Source organism: Bufo gargarizans, chromosome 4, assembly GCF_014858855.1.
Source record: "Bufo gargarizans isolate SCDJY-AF-19 chromosome 4, ASM1485885v1, whole genome shotgun sequence".
NCBI classification, from domain to species: domain Eukaryota; kingdom Metazoa; phylum Chordata; class Amphibia; order Anura; family Bufonidae; genus Bufo; species Bufo gargarizans.
Window position 1 is genome coordinate 3,697,234 of NC_058083.1, and position 23,340 is coordinate 3,720,573.

General features: G+C 41.0%; 1 protein-coding gene and 1 long non-coding RNA gene across 2 annotated transcripts; both read right to left on the reverse strand.

The window, feature by feature from the left end:
- Positions 1–289: 289 nt before the first annotated feature.
- LOC122935828 (oocyte zinc finger protein XlCOF19-like) lies at positions 290–4,726 on the reverse strand (the record flags this gene model as incomplete). Its single annotated transcript, XM_044291735.1, has 3 exons — positions 4,675–4,726; positions 4,428–4,536; positions 290–1,146 (listed from the first exon to the last, which is right to left on the reverse strand). Coding segments are annotated over exons 2-3 (921 nt in total), but the record flags the coding sequence as incomplete, so codon positions are not given.
- Positions 4,727–4,875: 149 nt separating this feature from the next.
- LOC122935830 lies at positions 4,876–22,882 on the reverse strand. Its single transcript, XR_006388830.1, has 3 exons — positions 22,837–22,882; positions 22,661–22,743; positions 4,876–4,940 (listed from the first exon to the last, which is right to left on the reverse strand). It is a non-coding gene; the product is annotated as an uncharacterized LOC122935830 (long non-coding RNA).
- Between the last annotated feature and the right edge of the window lie 458 nt (positions 22,883–23,340).

A 23,340-nucleotide genomic window follows, 5' to 3' on the forward strand; every position in this document is an offset into this window, starting at 1 on the left:
GAGTTGCATTTTGTGTAAAACATTTCCCACATACAGTACATGAATACGGCTTCTCTCCTGTGTGGCTTCTCTCATGAGTTAAAAGAGATGATTTATTTATAAAACATTTCCCACATTCTGAACATGAATATGGCTTCTCTCCTGTGTGAATTCTCTGATGTATATTAAGTTCCGTTTTACTTGTAAAACATTTCCCACATTCTGAACATGAATATGGCTTCTCTCCTGTGTGAATTCTCTGATGTATATTAAGTTCTGTTTTACTTGTAAAACATTTCCCACATTCTGAACATGAATACGGCTTCTCTCCTGTGTGAATTCGCTCGTGTTTAACAAGACTTGATTTATCTCTAAACAATTTCCCACATTCTGAACATGAATAAGGCTTCTGTCCAGTGTGAATTCTCTTGTGTTTAACAAGACTAGATTTACTTATAAAGCATTTCCCACATTCTAAGCAGGAATATGGCTTCTCTCCTGTGTGAATTCTCTCATGTGTAATCCAAGCTGATCTATGTCTAAAACATTTTTCACACAGTGAACATGTATATGACTTCTCTCCTGTGTGAATTCTCTTATGCTGAACAAGATTTGATTTCTTGGTAAAACATTTCCCACATTCAGAACATGAATATGGCTTATCTCCTGTGTGAATTCTCTCATGTGTAATCCAAGCTGATCTATATCTAAAACATTTTTTACACAGTGAACATTTATATGACTTCTCTCCTGTGTGAATTCTCTTATGCTGATCGAGATTAGATTTCTTGGTAAAACATTTTCCACATTCTGAACATGAATATGGCTTCTCTCCTTTGTGACTTCTCTTATGTTCCTCAAAGCTTGATTTAATGGTAAAACATTTCCCACATTGTGTACATGAATATGGCTTTTCTCCTGTGTGACTTCTTCTGTGAACAGAAAGTTCTAAATTATATCTAAACTGTTTTCCACATTCCACACATTGAAATCTTTTACCGCCTTTCAACTGTGTTTGGTCAGGAGAAGGTTCCTCACGATTAGGAGGATTATATGATGGATCTGCACTGTGAAGTCCTGGGTGTACATTACAGGTAACAAGATTTTCTCCTGAAGAGAAATCTAGAGATAACAGGACGTTTCCTCCAAGCTTCTTACAGGAGTTTTCTGTAAGGATTAAAAAAGGATTTTATGATTTGATCTTCAAACAACAAAGGGAATACATTTATAAAATTCCAATGAGGCTTCGGGTTTAACTGACCCAAACTCACAGCATCATAGTTGTCACGTACTGCCCTGTCACGTGACCCGGGGGTGACTGTCAAGGGTCGATCTATTTCACGCACGTAATCTCTCGCGCCCCTACACATAGCCCTCAGATTGAGCCTTGATCACACCCTGACACAGCCTCTCATGCACCCCAACACGCTGCCACCATAGATGACATTTAAATCAGTACACCGATTAATTAGGGGCTCATAGAAAACCCCACAGCACCCCACTCGCAAGCAGGCTTACAGTGGCATAGGCCACACGTATAGCAAATACACAGTAACGCAAACCGCTCATACACTTAAAAAATGGAGGTAACTGGGCTCATTTAGGGCACAAGGCAAAACCATTAAAGATGTGTTTTAATGTACTAACAAGGTAGAGTACTGTAGCGGATTGCGTTTGGCTACTATCCACCATCCTTAATTTTGTCTGTCCATAACGTTTATTGTTGCAATATTATGTTCAGTTCCCTGTGGTTCGTTACTTGTAAGACAAAAAGTAATCAGTGACCTGCTGAGCATTCGTCTGGTTGTTCGGTAGAAACACAATGGCTACAATGTATGTCTCCACTGGACTGTTGGTTGGATCACTTCTCAGGCTGAGGGGAGGGGATGTGTGGGTTGTAACCAGTCTGTGATTGAAGAATGGATAATTTTCTGTAGGTGTCTCCCTTGCATGGAAGAGTGGCATAAAAGCAGGGTATGTGGCATTAAACGGAGGCCTGCTCCTGATACTGTGTGTCGTCCAGTTATTTGGAAGAGTGATGGGATATTCGTGGATGGTTTTATTCACTACTGATGCTGTGCTTCCTGTGCTAACTACTTGATCCCGAAGTAACCCTTGGAATACCGGCGGTGAAAGCCTATGCAGCACTAGCGCTCCGCTACAAGTACTTAGTTACAAAAAGTTTAAAGAAATAAGACATACATAAACGTGTACAAAATAATATACAAATAAAATGATAAAAAGCAGAAAGGTTCTTACTCAACGAATTGTGTGGTCAGAGTTCCTTCCGGTTTCCGGGGACAGGAGGAAAGTGGAACACAACCCAATGTTGATCGGATCCTCAAATTATGTTAAAGAAATGTTCCCAATAGTTCATTTTTATCCCCATTCGGCAGAGGGTGGAGCTGAGAGGAGTCTCCGTCCTATTCTGTCCCAGCCTTCTGGGATGGCCCTCATTACCTGTGCACGCTCCACCTCTCCTACTCAGCTGGCAGACATGAAATATTATTAAAACATGGCTTCCTGTCCGCACTAATGGGTATTCACAATGATCACAATTATAAATACGTGGGTTGTACCAGAGATGAGTTATTGCTTCTGAGATATTTTCTTCATCTGCTGGCACTGTATTTGAGAAGCTGCTGGACCCCTGCTGGGTGAGGGTCCATGCTGTCTGAGTGTCTGCATTTCCAGGAACCGCCTTCATCACCACTTGCAAAGGGCCAGGTTTTTTAACATTCAGGTGATAAACTGATTTCCTCCAAGGGCAGTGCGTATTCCCCCTGCAGGCCCAGACGGAACGGCACGTACAATCACAGACTGGCATGAACATATATGGGATCACACGACAGGTATAAAACATACACAGATAATAAAAGTTATGAGAATTGTTGTCCATTTCTCACAATAGTGGTTTATGAAGCTGCTAGCTGATGTCAGTTCATCACATAATATGGATGGATAATATGTCCATAACATGCTCATGTCAATCCAGCAGAAGGCTGCAAACACACATGTAGATTTAGATATAGTTGTGATTCCTTTTCTTTGTATTTGCCGTGGAATCCACATCAGAAATTCAAAATTGCAGAAAGCAAAAACACAAAGATATAATAATCAGAAATCAAAGTAGAGAAGAAAAAAACACAACAGAAATGACAGGAGGAATGACAGAGAAATTGGTGGGACTTTGCAGCCAAATGATTGGTTCTTCTCACTATCCAGGACCTATTTGTAGTCTCTAAAGAACATGAGATTTGGCCAGGTGTCAAATCTACTTGATGGTAGTCAGTGCAACCTCAGCCAAGGAGGTGGTAACAGCTCATGCAGATTGCGCTTTCAGGGCCTTAGGAGGTTACATGTCCTCATGAGTTACAAGATCACTAGTTTCCTACTGACTGGTCCAATGTCACCATCCTGGTGCCCTTTCTGTCTGAAGAAGCTGTAGCATAGGCCACTTGTCTTTTGGAACAGGATGACCCACTGACATAATCTTTGGAACTTTCTTTCAATGTTCTGCAAGACCTTTGAAGAATCCAGCCGGATAGCTTTTGCTGCCTCTTCTTTACTGGGACTCCGCCGGTGAGGAACAATAAGCAATACAGATCTGTACCCTCACCTCATGAGCTGGCCTGGAATTATGAGGTCCAAGTGGCTGGATTTTAGGAGGATCCCACCGCCTCTAAAATGTGCACCATATTCTTCCCCAGCCAATGGCTGAGGACCCTAGGGTACTGCAGGTACTTTCTCCTAGGTTCTAGTCTTGTAAGGTCCTGCAAAGGTGTGCTGCTATACATTTGTCTGCCCGTGTACCAACTTCTGCTTTTCTTTCTCAGATTTGACATGACCTCGTGTTTGACATGACCTCTGTCTGATCCCGGTTCTGTCCCTGAGTTGCCGGTCCTGATATCAGCCTATTTATTGGATTGCACAAAGGCCGGGTTCACAGCTGCGCTTTTAATTCCGGCGGGGTCTGAAAATGGCAGCACTGACTGGATAAGAGTGAGACTATTCAGGGACCCCCCCCCCCCAACTGGTAACACCCCTCTGTACCCTTACTGCAGATTGCTAGCAATTCATTTATAACTTCTAGTAGAAATAATAAAGGTATGGCAGAACACAGAGCCATAAGACTGGGGGCGGAGCGGGGAGAGGTCCTCTTTAAGCACTAGCCTATGTGTGCACCAGAGAGGCTGATGCTTTTACCTATAGTGTGCAGGCACGACCACCACTGATGGATTGCAGGGTGGTCTGTAACCATGGAAACGAATAGTGTATAATGTGACATAAAAATTAATCCAGCCAGTAAAGGAAGCAAAATGGATAATAACAATATATTAGTAAGTGGCTTGTATTAACTTTCTCTACATGATAAATGCAACGTACTGAGGTGAGAGGACCCCTTTAAGAAACCTCCCAATTCCCTTCCTCCATTCATGATTCCATACCTGTGGTCACATGGACTGGAATGTCCTCCTCCACCTCACTCTTACACGGGGGATCGCACATCATCCGCTCTTCTTCATCCTCCACTTTAATATCTGTCACGTCTTCCCCCTGAGTAACAATTCAGGACAATACAGCAGACAGGTGGGAAATCTAACAGATCCACATAAGAGACCCCCACCATCTATGACCCCTCTATGACTGCAGGACCCCCCTATATAGATGTGTATAGGGCTCAGCTCCATCTACCTGATGGTTCTCTGGGAGCTTCTCCTCTGGACAGTCCTGGGAATACAGAGGACGGGGACATCTCTCGGGGGGATTTCCTTCTAGGAGTCCATCTGTAGGAAACACACAAGGACAGGAGAGATTATTACATGTGATGATGAGATGATGGGAGTAGTATCCAGGTGACCCATGACAGCCCCCTCCTTACCCTGCTGATTGCCCCATAAATCCGTCTCCTCTTCTGCTTCATCTTTAGCCTCAGCCTTAATATCCATCAGATTTTCATCCTGAACAAGAGACAAAAATATTATTCTTACTGGAAACTGATTTTTACCGAACTCATCTGACCAGGAGATTAAACGTGGCCATGAATAATACAACTTACAACTCTAGATCTTCACAAGTGGTGGCAGCAGTAGGATCACCTATCTCCAGAGAGCATACTGGGAAAGTTACCGAGCTGAGACTTGGCAGAGAAGATTTTATAAAAGAGTCTGAAAAAGGAGGAGCCATTTGATCCAGGTGAGAACTGGAGTGGTTGCGGGAGGAAAACCGTGCAACCCTAATACGTTTGGTTAAGTGGGACCAGGAACACCCACAGGAGGAGGTCAGGTCAGATGAGGAGGTAGGCAGCTCCGAGGAGGAACCACAGCCTAGGACAGCCACCCATACGGCAGAGGATTGGCCGACTGAGATGGGACGGAAGCTGGCCATGCTAGGAGTGTGTGCCACAGAGATCGAGTGGGTGGTGGTGGTAAGAAAATACCTTGGTGTGCAGATGACAATGGCTAACAGGAGAGAGGGACCCACACCATTAAGTTACTGGGACAAATCCCGATTTTTGCACCTCTGATATAGATGACCTGCTCCAGTTATTTGAGAACATTTACTTGCTGCCTGAGGTTTCAGTGGGTGAATCGGGAGCAGCTGTTACCATGGAGGCCAGTGAGACCAATAGACCAACGAGAGGAGACATTTTGGGGATTTTGACCTCTGCAAAAAGGGGGAGGGTCTTAAGGCTTCCAAATACGGCCTGTAATGGGGCTAGGGGGGTGAACCTGCCATAACTGTGGACACGTGGGACATTTTTCCCAGGAATGCTGGGAATGTTTCGGTCCAAACTTTTCCTGTCCCCAACCTGTGAACACTGTTGTAATATGGTTGAAATGCAGAGGGAGAGAGGATCTAACTACTCCATCCAGAAGAGGATGAGGCATATGTACTACAGTGCTTACAGTGCTGAAAAAGTGGGGAGGAGTGTGAGCAGCTGCCTGTGAACTAAAGATTACTGGACCACCGGACTTAGGGCAGAATCCACAGCTCTAAGTGATGAAAATGCTGAGTTTTATCATTGTGGTTTATCTAGACTAGCTGACTAGACGCTGGATGTTATACACTGTGGTAATGACAGACTGCATGACTAGAGGCTGGATGTTATACACTGTGGTAATGACAGACTGCATGACTAGAGGCTGAATGTTATACACTGTGGTAATGGTAGACTGCATGACTAGAGTCTGGATGTTATACACTGTGGTAATGACAGACTGCGTGGCTAGAGGCTGGATGTTATACACTGTGGTATTGGTAGACTGCATGGCTAGAGGCTGGATGTTATACACTGTGGTAATGACAGACTGCATGGCTAGAGGCTGGATGTTATACACTGTGGTAATAGCCTGCACGTCTAGAGGCTGGATGTTATACACTGTGGTAATGGTAGACTGCACGGCTAGAGGCTGGATGTTTTACACTGTGGTAATGGTAGACTGCACGGCTAGAGGCTGGATGTTATACACTGTGGTAATGGTAGACTGCACGGCTAGAGGCTGGATGTTATACACTGTGGTAATGGTAGACTGCACGGCTAGAGGCTGGATGTTATACACTGTGGTAATCACAGACTGCATGGCTAGAGGCTGGATGTTATACACTGTGGTAATCACAGACTGCATGGCTAGAGGCTGGATGTTATACACTGTGGTAATAATAGCCTGCACGGCTAGAGGCTGGATGTTATACACTACGGTAATCGTAGACTGCACGGCTAGAGGCTGAATGTTATACACTGTGGTAATGGCAGACTGCATGGCTAGAGGCTGGATGTTATACACTGTGGTAATGATACACTGCATGGCTAGAGGCTGGATGTTATACACTGTGGTAATGGCAGACTGCATGGCTAGAGGCTGGATGTTATACACTGTGGTAATGGCGGACTGCACGGCTAGAGGCTGGATGTTATACACTGTGGTAATGGCAGACTGCAAGGCTAGAGGCTGGATGTTATACACTGTGGTGATAGCAGACTGCATGGCTAGAGGCTGGATGTTATACACTGTGGTGATGGCAGACTGCATAGCTAGAGGCTGGATGTTATACACTGTGGTAATGGTACACTGCATGGCTAGATGTTATACACAGTAGTAATGGTACACTGCATGGCTAGAGGCTGGATGTTATACACAGTAGTAATGGTAGCCTGCATGGCTAGAGGCAGGATGATAAATGCGATTTATACCTTAAGTCAATTCTAAAGACAATACTTTTCTCTGTGCATTTTCAAATCTCCTCTGTTTTTGTAACAAGTCATCCAAATACAGGAAAATTACTGTGTTGGGTTTGCTTAGAAATGCCACCATCTTACCTACAGTATCTAGATATTCTGGAAGTGGTGGCACCGTCAGGGACGAACATGTGGAGGTGTGTAGATGCTGAGGTGCCATAGTTGCTGCTAGCATAACTTACTCAGCATGATATGTGCTTGTTAGCTCAAGCTGATGTCTGTGAATCTTCTGATCACTAGTTACTGGTTCTCAGAAATCGAGCCTGCTCCTTTGTATTTTTCCATCCAGATAGCTGGTGAAGATATCCATAAGCTTTCTCCTCACTTCTATTATGGTTCCTCCACCTGACTTCTGACAGGGAATGTGAGAGGATCCTTAGGCTGCATTCACATGACAATGAGAAATGTCTGTCACCAGGATCAAGTCGATTAAACCAGACACACTGCCTGTAATCATGCTGATTAAAACGATATCTTTTGTCTGTATGCTAAACAGCTGCAGAGATATCTGTGCTTTTATTAATATGCAAATAAGCAAGTTGGAGCACTAGGAAGCAGGGCTGAATCCTTGGAGCACTGCTTTGTAACACTCCCCCCTCCCCTAGATTGCCAGGGCTAGACTTGTGTTTAGCTGTGTCCTAGGATCTACATATCATATACTCTATGTACTATAGCTTCGCCACACTGAGATCTACTCAGAAAGCTCATCTACATATCACTGCTTTATTCACAGACACAATGTATGATTATACAGATGCCATTAATATGTGTTATCTTATAAGTATAGGAAAGACATGCTGAGGGCAGAGCTGAGTCCTAGCATCTACATATCATATACTCTATGTACTATAGCTTCGCCACACTGAGATCTACTCAGAAAGCTCATCTACACATCACTGCTTTATTCACAGACACAATATATGATTATACAGACACCAGTAATATGTGTTATCTTATAAGTATAGGAAAGACATGCTGGGGGCAGAGCTGTGTCCTAGCATCTACATATCATATACTCTATGTACTATAGCTTCACCACAGTGAGATCTGCTCAGAAAGCTCATCTATATATCACTGCTTTATTCACAGACACAATATAGGATTATACAGACACCAGTAATATGTGTTATCTTATAAGTATAGGAAAGACATGCTGAGGGCAGAGCTGTGTCCTAGCATCTACATATCATATACTCTATGTACTATAGCTTCACTACACTGAGATCTGCTCAGAAAGCTCATCTACATATCACTGCTTTATTCACAGACACAATGTGTGATTATACAGACACCAGTAATATGTGTTATCTTATAAGTATAGGAAAGACATGCTGAGGGCAGAGCGGTGTCCTAGCATCTCCATATCATATGCACTATGTACTATAGCTTCACCACACTGAGATCTGCTCAGAAAGCTCATCTACATATCACTGCTTTATTCACAGACACAATGTGTGATTATACAGACACCAGTAATATGTGTTATCTTATAAGTATAGGAAAGACATGCTGAGGGCAGAGCGGTGTCCTAGCATCTACATATCATATACACTATGTACTATAGCTTCACCACACTGAGATCTGCTCAGAAAGCTCATCTATATATCACTGCTTTATTCACAGACACAATATATGATTATACAGACACCAGTAATATGTGTTAGCGCTTCAGACCAGAAAATAAACCTGCTTCTCTATGTGGCAATGCTACAGCTTGGTGGTAAGTGGATGGTGGTTGTCCAGTTCTCAGAAGCAATGTATTTACATTTTTTTCTCTTATTATTTTTACTCTCATTTGACCTGTAATAACAGGTTATACTATAATACATAATATATAGTCATATAATTATAACAAAGGCCTTACTATACTTTACTTAGAAACCTAAACCCTATTACTGGTTTATTCACAAGCACAATACAGCGGGGAAAATAAGGATTTGATATTCTGGCAATTTTGCAAGTTTTTCCCACCTACAGAGAATGGAGAGGTCTGTAATTTTTATCGTAGGTACACTTCAACTGTGAGAGACAGAAAAATAAAAAATAAAAATGTATGATTTTTAAATAATTAATTAGCATTTTATTGCAGGAAATAAGTATTTGATACAATAGAAAAACAGAACTTAATATTTGGTCCAGAAACCTTTGTTTGCAGTTACAGAGGTCGGATGTTTCCTGTAGTTCCTGACCAGGTTTGCACACACTGCAGCAGGGATTTTGTCCCCCTCCTCCACACATATCTTCTCCAGATCTTTCAGATGTCGGGTCTGTCGCCGGGCTACATTAGGTTTCAGCTCCCTCCAAAGATTTTCGATTGGGTTCAGGTCTGGAGACTGGCTCGGCCACCCCAGGACCTGGAAATGCTTCTTACAGAGCCGCTCCTTAGTTTTCCTGGCTGTGTGCTTCGGGTCATTGTCATGTTGGAAGACCCAACCACGACCCATCTTCAATGCTCTTACTGAGGGAAGGAGGTTGTTGGCCAAAGTCTCAGGATACATGGCCCCATCCATCTTCCCTTCAATACAGTGCAGTCGTCCTGTCCCCTTTGCAGAAAAGCACCCCCAAAGTATGATGTTTCCACCCCCGATTAGGACGGTGTTCTTGGGGTTGTACTTATCCTTCCTCTACCTCCAAACACGGCGACTGGAGTTGATGTCATATAGTTCTATTCTAGTCTCATCTGATCACATGACCTTCTCCCATGCCTTCTCTGGATCATCCAGATGGTCATTGGCGAGCTTCAAACTGGCCTGGACATGTTCTGGTGTGAGCAGGGGGACCTTGTGTGCCCTGCAGGATTTTATTCCATGACGGTGTAGTGTGTTACTAACGGTAATCTTTCAGACTGTGGTCCTATCTCTCTTCAGGTCATTGACCAGGTCCTCCCGTGTAGTTCTGGGCTGATTCCTGACCTTTCTCAGAATCATCCTTACCCCACGAGGCGAGATCTTGCATGGAGCCCCAGACCGGGGAAGACTGACAGTCATCTTGTGTTTCTTCCATTTTCTAATAATTCGCCAACAGTTGTTGTCTTCTCACCAAGCTGCTTGCCTATTGTCCTGTCGCCCTTCCCAGCCTTGTGCAGGTCTACAGTCTTGTCCCTGGTGTCCTTAGACAGCTCTTTGGTCTTGGCCATGGTGGAGAGGTTGGAGTGTGACTGAGTGTGTGGACAGGTGTCTTTTATACAGGTAACGAGCTCAAACAGGTGCAATTAACACAGGTAATGAGCGCAGAGTCGGAGGACTTCTTAAAGAAACACTAACAGGTCTGTGAGAGCAGAATTCCTGCCGGTTGGTAGGTGATCAGATACTTATTTCATGTGATAAAATGCAAATTAATTATTTACAAATCATATAATGTCATTTTCTGGAGTTTTTAGATTCTGTCTCTCACAGTTGAAGTGAACCTACGATACAAATTACAGACCTCTCCATTCTCTGTAGGTGGGAAATCTCCAGAGCATCAAATCCTTATGGTCCCCAATGGATATGATTATAAAGAAATCAGCAACAAAAAACATTATTCTCTATATGATATAGACTTTTATAATGGGCTAAACATGGTGGCTCAGTGGTTAGCACTGGTGTGTAGTGTGGTGGCTCAGTGGTTAGCACTGGTGTGTAGTGTGGTGGCTCAGTGGATAACACTGGTGTGTAGTGTGGTGGCTCAGTGGTTAGCACTGGTGTGTAGTGTGGTGGCTCAGTGGTTAGCACTGGTGTGTAGTGTGGTGGCTCAGTGGATAACACTGGTGTGTAGTGTGGTGGCTCAGTGGTTAGCACTGGTGTGCAGTGTGGTGGCTCCGTGGTTAGCACTGGTGTGTAATGTGGTGGCTCAGGGGATAACACTGGTGTGTAGTGTGGTGGCTCAGTGGTTAGCACTGGTGTGTAATGTGGTGGCTCAGGGGATAACACTGGTGTGTAGTGTGGTGGCTCAGTGGTTAGCACTGGTGTGTAGTGTGGTGGCTCAGGGGATAACACTGGTGTGTAGTGTGGTGGCTCAATGGTTAGCACTGGTGTGCAGTGTGGTGGCTCAATGGTTAGCACTGGTGTGTAGTGTGGTGGCTCAATCGTTAGCACTGGTGTGCAGTGTGGTGGCTCTGGTTAGCACTGGTGTGTAGTGTGGTGGCTCAGTGGTTAGCACTGGTGTGTAGCACAGTGGCTCATGGGATAACACTGGTGTGCAGTGTGGTGGCTCAGGGGATAACACTGGTGTGCAGTGTGGTGGCTCAGGGGATAACATTGGTGTGCAGTGTGGTGGCTCACTGGTTAGCACTGGTGTGTAGTGTGGTGGCTCAGGGGATAACACTGGTGTGCAGTGTGGTGGCTCACTGGTTAGCACTGGTGTGTAGTGTGGTGGCTCAGGGGATAACACTGGTGTGCAGTGTGGTGGCTCAGTGGTTAGCACTGGTGCTGGGGTCCTAGGTTCGAATCCGACCAAGGACAGTATCTGCGTGGAGTTTGTAAATTCTCCCCATGTTATACTATATAAGAGCATAAAATAAATATGGAAGAAAAAAAAAATATCAGGAAAAAAAAAATCTCCCAAGATTTAGACCTGTTATTGCTACATAGGTTACTGCACATAGAGAAGGCTGTCTGCTCACATTACTGGTGCCTGTATAATCATACATTCTGCTTGTGAATGAAGCAGTGACACGTGTATTAGCTTTCTCAGTGTGGTGAAGCTATAGTATATAGAGTATATAATATGAGAATGTCTAGCCCTGTCAATCAAGGGGAGGGGGGAGTGAGAACTTTCTCATTTGCATATGAATAAAAACTGAATTTGCATCTATTTAGCATACAGACAAAAGAGCCTAGATCCATAACGTGTTAATATATCTGTTCACATAGCCGTATGAGGGATTGTTAATAACAGGAAATTTGGTACTTTCTAATGGAACCACTTAATATTGCATGTGATGTAGTGGAAGACTGGAAAAAATTCCAAACGGGGAGGAATTGAAAAAAAAAAATCAATTCTGCTATGGTTTTATAGGTTTTGTATTTACAGCGTTCCCTATGAGATAAAACTGACCTGTTCTCTTCATTCTCCGGGTCAGTACAATTACAGTGATACCACATTTATATCGTTTTATGGGTTTTGTATTTACAGCGTTCCCTATGAGATAAAACTGACCTGTTCTCTTCATTCTCCGGGTCAGTACGATTACAGTGATACCACATTTATATAGTTTTATGGGTTTTGTTTTTACAGCGTTCCCTATGAGATAAAACTGACCTGTTCTATTCATTCTCCTGGTCAGTACGATTACAGTGATACCACATTTATATAGTTTTATGGGTTTTGTATTTACAGTGTTCCCTATGAGATAAAACTGACCTGTTCTCTTCATTCTCCGGGTCAGTACGATTACAGTGATACCACATTTATATAGTTTTATGGGTTTTGTATTTACAGTGTTCCCTATGAGATCAAACTGACCTGTTCCCTTCATTCTCCGGGTCAGTACGATTACAGTGATACCACATTTATATAGTTTTATGGGTTTTGTATTTACAGTGTTCCCTATGAGATCAAACTGACCTGTTCCCTTCATTCTCCGGGTCAGTACGATTACAGAGATACCACATTTATATAGTTTTATGGGTTTTGTATTTACAGTGTTCCCTATGAGATAAAACTGTCCTGTTCTCTTCATTCTTCGGGTCAGTACGATTACAGTGATACCACATTTATATAGTTTTATGGGTTTTGTATTTACAGTGTTCCCTATGAGATAAAACTGACCTGTTCTCTTCATTCTCCGGGTCAGTACGATTACAGTGATACCAGATTTATATAGTTTTATGGGTTTTGTATTTACAGTGTTCCCTATGAGATAAAACTGTCCTGTTCTCTTCATTCTTCGGGTCAGTACGATTACAGTGATACCACATTTATATAGTTTTATGGGTTTTGTATTTACAGTGTTCCCTATGAGATAAAACTGACCTGTTCTCTTCATTCTCCGGGTCAGTACGATTACAGTGATACAAAACCCATAAAACTATATAAATGTGGTATCACTGTAATCGTACTGACCCGGAGAATGAAGAGAACAGGACAGTTTTATCTCATAGGGAACACTGTAAATACAAAACCCATAAACTATATAAATGTGGTATCACTGTAATCGTACTGACCCGGAGAAAGAAGAGAACAGGTCAGTTTTATCTCATAGGGAACGCTGTAAAAACAAAACTCATAACACTATATAAATGTGGTATCACTGTAATCGTACTAACCCGGAGAATGAAGGGAACAAGTCAGTTTTATCTCATAGGGAACTCTGTAAATACAAAACCCATAAAACTATATAAATGTGGTATCTCTGTAATCGTACTGACCTGGAGAATGAAGGGAACAGGTCAGTTTTATCTCATAGGGAACACTGTAAATACAAAACCCATAAAACTATATAAATGTGGTATCTCTGTAATCGTACTGACCTGGAGAATGAAGGGAACAGGTCAGTTTTATCTCATAGGGAACACTGTAAATACAAAACCCATAAAACTATATAAATGTGGTATCACTGTAATCGTACTGACCCGGAGAATGAAGAGAACAGGTCAGTTTTATCTCATAGGGAACACTGTAAATACAAAACCCATAAAACTATATAAATGTGGTATTTACAGTGTTCCCTATGAGATAAAACTGACCTGTTCTCTTCATTCTCCGGGTCAGTACGATTACAGTGATACCACATTTATATAGTTTTATGGGTTTTGTATTTACAGTGTTCCCTATGAGATAAAACTGACCTGTTCTCTTCATTCTCCGGGTCAGTACGATTACAGTGATACCACATTTATATCGTTTTATGGGTTTTGTATTTACAGTGTTCCCTATGAGATAAAACTGACCTGTTCTCTTCTTTCTCCGGGTCAGTACGATTACAGTGATACCACATTTATATAGTTTATGGGTTTTGTATTTACAGCGTTCCCTATGAGATAAAACTGACCTGTTCTCTTCATTCTCCGGATCAGTACGATTACAGCGATACCACATTTATATAGTTTTATGGGTTTTGTTTTTACAGCGTTCCCTATGAGATAAAACTGACCTGTTCCCTTCATTCTCCAGGTCAGTACGATTACAGTGATACCACATTTTTATAGTTTATAGGTTTTGTATTTACAGCGTTCCCTATGAGATAAAACTGACCTGTTCTCTTCATTCTCCGGGTCAGTACGATTACAGTGATACCACATTTATATAGTTTTGTTTAGTATTGATACTTACCAAAAAAAAAAAAAACTTTGGCATTTTTTTCTTTTATCTCCTATGATAAGCTGACAGCCATCTTGTCACATATAGAATATGTAATGTGATTTTATTGAGCTGGTGTTATGTATATGGTAACAGAGGTCCCTCGTTGCCGCTGCGTTACTTTGTGGTGGGATAAGCCGTGTCCGTTGTGATGCACTCGGCTTCTGGCTATTAGATGCCGACACCCTTGGACTGTGCAGTTAGGAATGCAGAGGTCCTCACTCACCCAAAACAATCTGTCCTGTGAAGATTCATTAAGTGCCCAGATATGGGGGCGCCAGGCGGCCTACAGGCATTTCTGACTGTACCCGGGAATATGAGTGAATATAGAATCGGCTGTAACTCATCGCTGTTAAGATCTACAGGTGAATCATTTCCATAATCGTATTTGGAACATCATGGGCTTTGCGTAAAGTCCACCCCCCCACCTAACGGCATGTGTCCCCACTGCAGAACCTCCTGTAGAGCCGCCATGGCTCATATTTGGTGTCTATACGATCTGGATGGGGAGCTGGAGCGAGCATGAATAACCAAGTGTCATCCCGAGGGCTGAGCCGGAATGGAGGGGGCGGCATCTCACATGAACCCCTTTTTGCTGAGTGGAGATAAAAATAAGGGGCCAGGGAGGTTTTAGTTGAGAGACTCAATCGGATTGGACAGTGTAGATCTTCCCCGTCTCCAGGACCAAGTTATTAGACTTTTGGTTTTCTCCTTTTTATTTCTAGTTTTGCTATTTTTGGTAATACTGTACTTTTTACACATTAAAGCCTTAAACTCTAATGGTTGCCTGGTTGCGCTAAATGAAGCTAAACCTCTGCTTAGAGTATAAGTACGGCGCGTGTTCACTGCATGTTCCGGGACGCCTAATGAACCGAGAGCAGCGCGTTTCTGGGGTGCATGGACCGTGCAGTGAGTGAATGGAGTAAATTATCAGGGGACAAGGCAATACTTACGGGAAATCGCCATATTTGCCCCTCATAACTTTTTATATTTAAGTCTATGAAACTGCGTCAGAGATACTTTTTTGATTAATTATTATTAAAAAATAATAATTTGGAGGGGGGGTGGGATTTTTTTTTAGCATTACAGCATACACCATACAGGACAAACAGTGTGGGACACTGCAAAGCCTATGATCTTTATTTTTTTATACATTTTAATATAGGGAAAAGGGGATGATTTTAAATTAAAAAAACTAACAGTTTTTTTATATCATTTTAGGCCCCCAGATCTCAATATGCAATTTATATTCAACAACAGAATTTAATGCATTACTGAATAGAGTATTGTGTATATTCCAATGTAGTGCTGTCACCCGCAGGCCTACATTGGACTATACCTCTCATGTGAGCCTGCAGCAGGCACCGGCCTTTAACAATCAACAAACGCCTCCCAAGATTTTGCGTGTGGGCGACATTCCATCCCCAGGAGCGAAATTCTCCCAGTTTTTAAGAACTCAGATACAGTTGTCACATTTGACCATGATATCTGAGGGATTAAATGTCTGCGATTGGCGTCATCGCCAATTGATAAACATTATCCCCGGGTATCTGCTGTGGGAAATAGCAGACCCCAGACGGCCATGGCTCCCGCTCCAATCGTCATCTTTAAAGACGCAACATCTAGCAAACATGTACATCAGAAGTCGTGAAGGGGTTACCAGAACAGATGCCACATCTAGAACGTGGTTCCTATGATGACTTTCACAGCGACGCATCCTTCTCACTAATCAGGAGCCTGCAGTAAACGGACCATTAATCCAGGAGTCCTCTGTATACCCCAGCGCTGCACATATGCACCACACTCACTGCCGGCCATTTACACCAGGCTCCACACATCACAGCAAACCAGATGTCAGTAGTATAGTGGGACCCCTTTTTCACACCATAACCCCTCCCAGAAATGCCCTAACCCTGCCCAGATCCGTCCATTTCTCTCCCCTTCCCGCCCCAAACCACGCCTAAATGCCTCCCACTTTGATATGATTTTCCTATCATTTTATATGGTTTAATATAAATTTTATATCAAATGATAAGCTTTAATTAACACTTTATATACCATTTATAACATTTTGATACGGTTTTATACCACTTTTATGTCATTTTGTGATTTGATATCACTTTGATATCATTTTGATATGCCGTTTATTTGGCATGCCCTTTTGATACAGTTTTATACCACCTTTATGTCATTTTGTGATTTGATATCACTTTGATATGCCTTTTATATATTGGCATGCCCGGTCATGTCCAAAAGACGTATGCTACACGGCCAGACGTCTTTTAATTATAATAGCAATGATAAAAAATCAAGGATGACAAAATGTAAATCATTTAAAAAAGTTTTATTAATTTATTTATAATGCTATACCATGTAAATTAAAAGTGCCCTTATAACTGCCGCCCAAGCTTACAGTGTATGCATGTCTATGAAGTTCAATCTACCCCCATTGTGTCTGTGCGGCTCTTATACATGAGTGTAATTTAACTCCCACCACACTGGACAGCTGAATTTGAATAAAAAACCTGAAATGTCACATTCCTGCTATAAATGTGCAGCTGTCATGAGTACATCCTGTCAACTATACAACCATTTCATTAAAACACCAATACATTTTCCCGCAGGTCCACAAATGTACATTAGATTGAAACTTGAAGTGGGTTATGATCATAGCACAGGACGACAGCTGTTACCTGAAACTCACGGTCCATACATGCTAACATCAAACTTTTAATTTCCTACAAGACCACACACACATGGGTATCAGGTAGCAGCTGTGACAGCCCTAGAGTGTTAATTTTCTCAGGATCTGTCTATAGCAGAGTTAACGCAAAAACTATTGGTATCGTTTCAACAGCTGCGGCAAACACTATGCAGTATCTATCCATATTGTTATAGCATCTCTTTTCAGGAAACAAAATGATTGTGATTGGCTGTATCACCGTCAAAACTTATTGCATATGCTAATGGTAAGAAAAATGGCTAAATATACATTTTATATCAAATGATAAGCTTTTATTAACACTTTATATCCCATTTATAAAAATTTTATACAGTTTTATACCACTTTTATGTCAATTTGTGATTTGATATGCCTTTTATATATTGGCAAGCCCTTTTGATACAGTTTAATATTACTTTTATGTCATTTTGTGATTTTATATCACTTTGATATGCCTTTTATATATTGGCATGCCCGGTCATGTCTAAAAGACGTATACTACACGGCCGGGCGTCTTTTAATTATAATAGCAACAATAGAAAATCAAGGATGACAACATTTTAATCATTTTAAAAAGTTTTATAAATGTTTATTTATTTACAACACGTCAACTTAAATTTTTAACAACCACTTAGGGGCCGAGAAGTTTGTGTGTAATTACAACAGCGTATACATAGTTGTTTCATGCGCTTCGCTACAAAGGAGCGCACAACACGATCATTTTTTCTAAAATCACTCGTAAACATTTCTAATACACTTTCAAAAGGTATTCCTTTAGCTATACAATGTAAGATATAGATGCAGTAATAGCCGCAGACCGAACTAGCGATGTCCTGGATTTGTCTGTTTAGATACCTTATAGTCTTAGAATGTTTGTATAAAATGTTATAAATTCAGCAGGAAATAGCTCACTCGACGGCAATAATCCATAACTATCAAAAAATATAGATACGTCGTCAGGCTGTAATATAATTAAAATCCAGTGTCGTCCCCGCTTATACGAATTGTCCGTATTTACAATGTAGGCCGCCGGGTTATTTTTAGGTAATAAATCGCATGGAAATACATCTATATAGTTTATAAAACTTCCCTTCGATTATTTATTTCAATAATGTTTTCATGAACTGAATACACAATCATGTTAATAGTGTTTACAATTCAGCTCTGAGATTTCCGCTTTTTACTAGCGAGAAACGACCGCCGGGTTCTTGATCCGGCGATAAATAAAAAGCGAACAATGTGTAGCCGTTCAGAAATTCAGACCGGTCCGCGGATAAACCGTTGTCAGCCTTATGCTTTCCCGAAAATATGCACGAGCGACATATATTCTCGAACCGCTGATTCATCTTTGAAATTAGGTTGAAAGGGCTTTGCGGGTATCTGTAGTACTGTTTTCGCAATATCTCGGCAATACCCGTCATTTTAGCAACGTTTTTAAGCAGCGTCTATCAAACAGTGTGACCCAACTGTTTACGCAATTTTAACTAATCAAGATAGTGGATTTATTGTAAAAAGCAAAAAGCGGACTACATTTTATTTAAAAACTGTTTATGTAAAACGAATAAAAACATTACAAGACGTTGCGTACAAACACATTTTATATACATTCAAAGTAAAAAAATAATGTAAAACAAATAAAAACATTATAATGCGTTACATACAAATACATTTTATATCGATTCAAAAGTGTAGCATCTTCAAAAGCTTCTAAAAAGAAACGTGTTTTACCGGGGTACATCTGCCGAGCCAACGTAATAATCTGTAATTTATCACGAGGGTTCTTAAAAAGGACCATGTATTTAGTGTTTAAATTTATGGTTCGGCTTTTCTTACCCTGACAAAAAAAAATTGGAATGAGATACATAATGCTCAAGTTTCTGTGATGTACGAATTTGGTGAATGCGTTTTACATTTCAATATTTTCACAAGACGTCTCCATTAAATCATCAGCGACTGCCAAATTTACCTTGTCCGGCGGGAATAGATCAGCGGCTGGAAAATATTGCGGTATTTCCTCGACAAACCTGATATTTGTAAACAAACTGGTGAGTTCATCGTACAATTTCTGCCAACAAGCGTGAAACCAAATGACGTTATCAGGTTTGTGCTCCATTAACGTATCCGCTTGTATTAACAAACGTTTAACAAAAAACTCTTTCCGGAATTTGAGGGGCCTGTTAAAATACATGAAAAAGGGTGTTGAAATTGAGCCGCCATGTTTAATAGCCGGAAGGTAGCGTTGTAAAGTCATCAGTCAGACGTCTCTTTGTGTAGACACACTTTTGCGTTTTACGTAACGGTCTTGTCTCTACGGTCAAACGTTTAACGTTTCTGAAAATTCAGTTTTGCTCGATATCTATTGTTTTCTGCGTTTGTTAATACAAGCGGATACGTTAATGGCGCACAAACCTGATAACGTCATTTGGTTTCACGCTTGTTGGCAGAAATTGTACGATGAACTAACCTGTTTGTTTACAAATATCAGGTTTGTCGAGGGAATACCGCAAAATTTTCCAGCCGCTGATCTATTCCCGCCGGACAAGGTAAATTTGCCAGTCGCTGATGATTTAATGGAGACGGCTTGTGAAAATATTGAAATTTAAAACGCATTCACCAAATACATACACAACAGAAACTTGAGCATTATGTATCTCATTCCAATTTTTTTTTGTCAGGGTAAGAAAAGCCGAACCATAAATTTAAACACTAAATACATAGTCCTTGTTAAGAACCCTCGTTATAAATTGCAGATTATTACGTTGGCGCGGCAAATGTACCCCAGTAAAACACGTTTCTTTTTAGAAGCTTTTGAAGATGCTACACTTTTGAATTTATATAAAATGTATTTGTATGTAACGCATTATAATGTTTTTATTTGTTTTACATAATTTTTTTTACTTTGAATGTATATAAAATGTGTTTGTACGCAACGTCTTGTAATGTTTTTATAAGTTTTACAATAACAGTTTTTAAATAAAATGTAGTCCGCTTTTTTCTTTTTACAATAAAATAGTTAAAATTGCGTAAAGAGTTGGGTCACACTGTTTGATAGACGCTGCTTAAAAACGTTGCTAAAATGACGAGTATTGCTGAGATATTGCGAAAACAGTACTACACGCCAAAAGCTGTCAGCTCTTATGGTGGCGTAGAGCCCTTATTCAGAGAAGTACGAAAATTTGTTTGCATATCTAACCACGAAAATCTTTTTCTGGGGAACATACCGAGAACAGATGATTGTGTATTCAGTTCATGAAAACATTATTGAAATAAATAATAGAAGGGAAGTTTTATATACTTCTCAATGAAAATGAATAATTACGAAATTACACGTGTTATTAAAACCGACTTTCACGCCCGTCGCATATTTAAAAGGTGTGATTCCGTGCGATTTATTACCTAAAAATAAAATCAGCGACCGCCCGACGGCCTACATTGTAAATACGGACAATTCATATAAGTGGGGACGACACTGGATTTTAATTACATTACAGTCTGACGATGTATCTACATTTTTTTATAGTTATGGATTATCGCCGTCGAGTGAGCTATTTCCTGCAGAATTTATTAAATTTGTATATAAAATTCTAAGACTATAAGTTATCTAAACAGACAAATCCAGGACGTCGCTAGTTTGGTTTTCTGCCATTACTGAGTGAGTGATTTTAGAAAAAATGATCGTGTTGTGCGCTCCTTTGTAGCGAAGCACATGAAGCAATTATGTATACGCTGTTGTAATTACACACAAACTTCTCGGCCCCTAAGTGGTTGTTAAAAATGTAAGTAGACGTGTTGTAAATAAAGAAAAATTAATACAACTTTTTTAAATGATTAAAATTTTGTCATCCTTGATTTTTTAGTGTAGCATACGTCTTTTGGACATGACCGGGCATGCCAATATATAAAAGGCATATCAAAATTATATCAAAGTGATATAAAATCACAAAATGACATAAAAGTGGTATAAAACTGTATCAAAATGTTATAAATGGGATATAAAGTGTTAATAAAAGCTTATCATTTGATAAGGACTTCAGTGATATGTAAAGCTTATCATTTGATATAACATTTATATTAAGCTATTTTTCTTACCATTAGCATATGCAATAGGTGGTGGCGGTGATACAGCCAATCACAATCATTTTGTTTCCTGAAAAGAGATGCTATAACAATATGGATAGATACTGCATAGTGTTTGCCTCAGCTGTTGAAACGATACCAATAGTTTTTGTGTTAACTCTGCTATAGACAGATCCCGAGAAAATTAACACCTCTAAGGTTGTCACAGCTGCTACCTGATACCCATGTGTGTGTGGTCTTGTAGGAAATGAAAAGTTTGATGTTAGCATGTATGGACCGTGAGTTTCAGGTAACAGCTGTCGTCCTGTGCTATGATCATAACCCACTTCAAGTTTCAATCTAATGTACATTTGTGGACCTGCGGGAAAATGTATTGGTGTTTTAATGAAATGGTTGTATAGTTGACATGATGTACTCATGACAGCTGCACATTTATAGCAGGAATGTGACATTTCAGGTTTTTAATTCAAATTCAATGTGTTGACTCAGCTGTCCAGTGTGGTGGGAGTTAAATTACACTCATGTATAAGACACAATGGGGGTAGATTGAACTTCATAGACATGCATACACTGTAAACTTGGGCGGCAGTTATAAGAGCGCTTTTAATTTACATGGTATAGCATTATAAATAAATTAATAAAACTTTTTTAAATGATTAAAATTTTGTCATCCTTGATTTTTTATCGTTGCTATTATAATTAAAAGACGCCCGGCCGTGTAGTATACGTCTTTTGGACATGACCGGGCATGCCAATATATAAAAGGCATATCAAAATAATATCAAAGTGATATCAAATCACAAAATGACATAAAAGTGGTATAAAACCGTATCAAAATATTATAAATAGGATATAAAGTGTTAATAAAAGCTTATCATTTCATAAGGACTTATAAAGTGATATAAAAAGCTTATCATTTGATATAGAATTTATATTAAACCGTATAAAATGATAGGAAAATCATATCAAAGTGGGAGACATTTAGGCGTGGTTTTGGGCGGCGAAGGGAAAGAAATTGGCGGATCTGGGCGGGGTTAGGGCGTTTCTGGGAGGGGTTATGGGGTGAAAAATGGGTGAGGCACCTGTCACTTTGACGAGACATGTCGCACTATAATACTGATGTCCACAGCCCAGAGCCCAAGGTAAGTCTGAATGATAGCACCTGCTGCCATGTGAAGATGATGTCCTCTCCCCACCTGGAAGGACAGGAAGACACTGAGGAGAAGATGCTTTACCCTCACTGTCCCTGCCTGGTGGGAGGAGGATCATCTCATGGTCAGGAGCCGCCCTGGAGGGGGAAGAGGGAAATGTAAAATGATCTTTGGATCAATCCCTTTCTCTGTGACTTCAGCTCCATCTACCTGATGGTTCTCTGGGAGCTTCTCCTCTGGACAGTCCTGGGAATACAGAAGACGGGGACATCTCTCGAGGGGACTTCTTTCATCTGTAGGAAACAAACAGGGAAAGGAGAGATTATTACATGTGACGAAGAGATGGGAGTAGTATACAGGTGACCCATGACAGGGGCCATCCTTACCCTGCTGATCGCCGCATAAATCTGTCTCTTCTACTTCATCTTTAACCTCAGCCTTAATATCCATCAGATTTTCATTCTAAAGAAGAGAAATGTAAAATGGTCTTTGTTTCAATCCCTTTCTGGTCAGATTCTGGGGAGACTTCAGCTCCATCTACCTGATGGTTCTCTGGGAGCTTCTCCTCTGGACAGTCCTGGGAATGCAGAGGACGGGGACATCTCTCAGGGGGACTTCTCCTCCTGGAGTCAGAACCTTTAGGAGATAACACACAGACTTAATACAATACTGAGCGCCACAAACAGGAAGAGGAACTCTGCTGCCAGCCGCCATTTCTGCTGTCATCTTAGTAAATCCTCTTGTGGATCCCGAAATGCGGCAGAGGTACCTGCGGGTGAATTAGGGTGGAGTTCACCCTGCTGCCCTCTGAGCGTCTGGATGATTGGGGTGTGGCAGTCAGCAGCCTGGAAGTCTATGGGCAGCTGGCAGCAGTTTATGAGCTGCACATT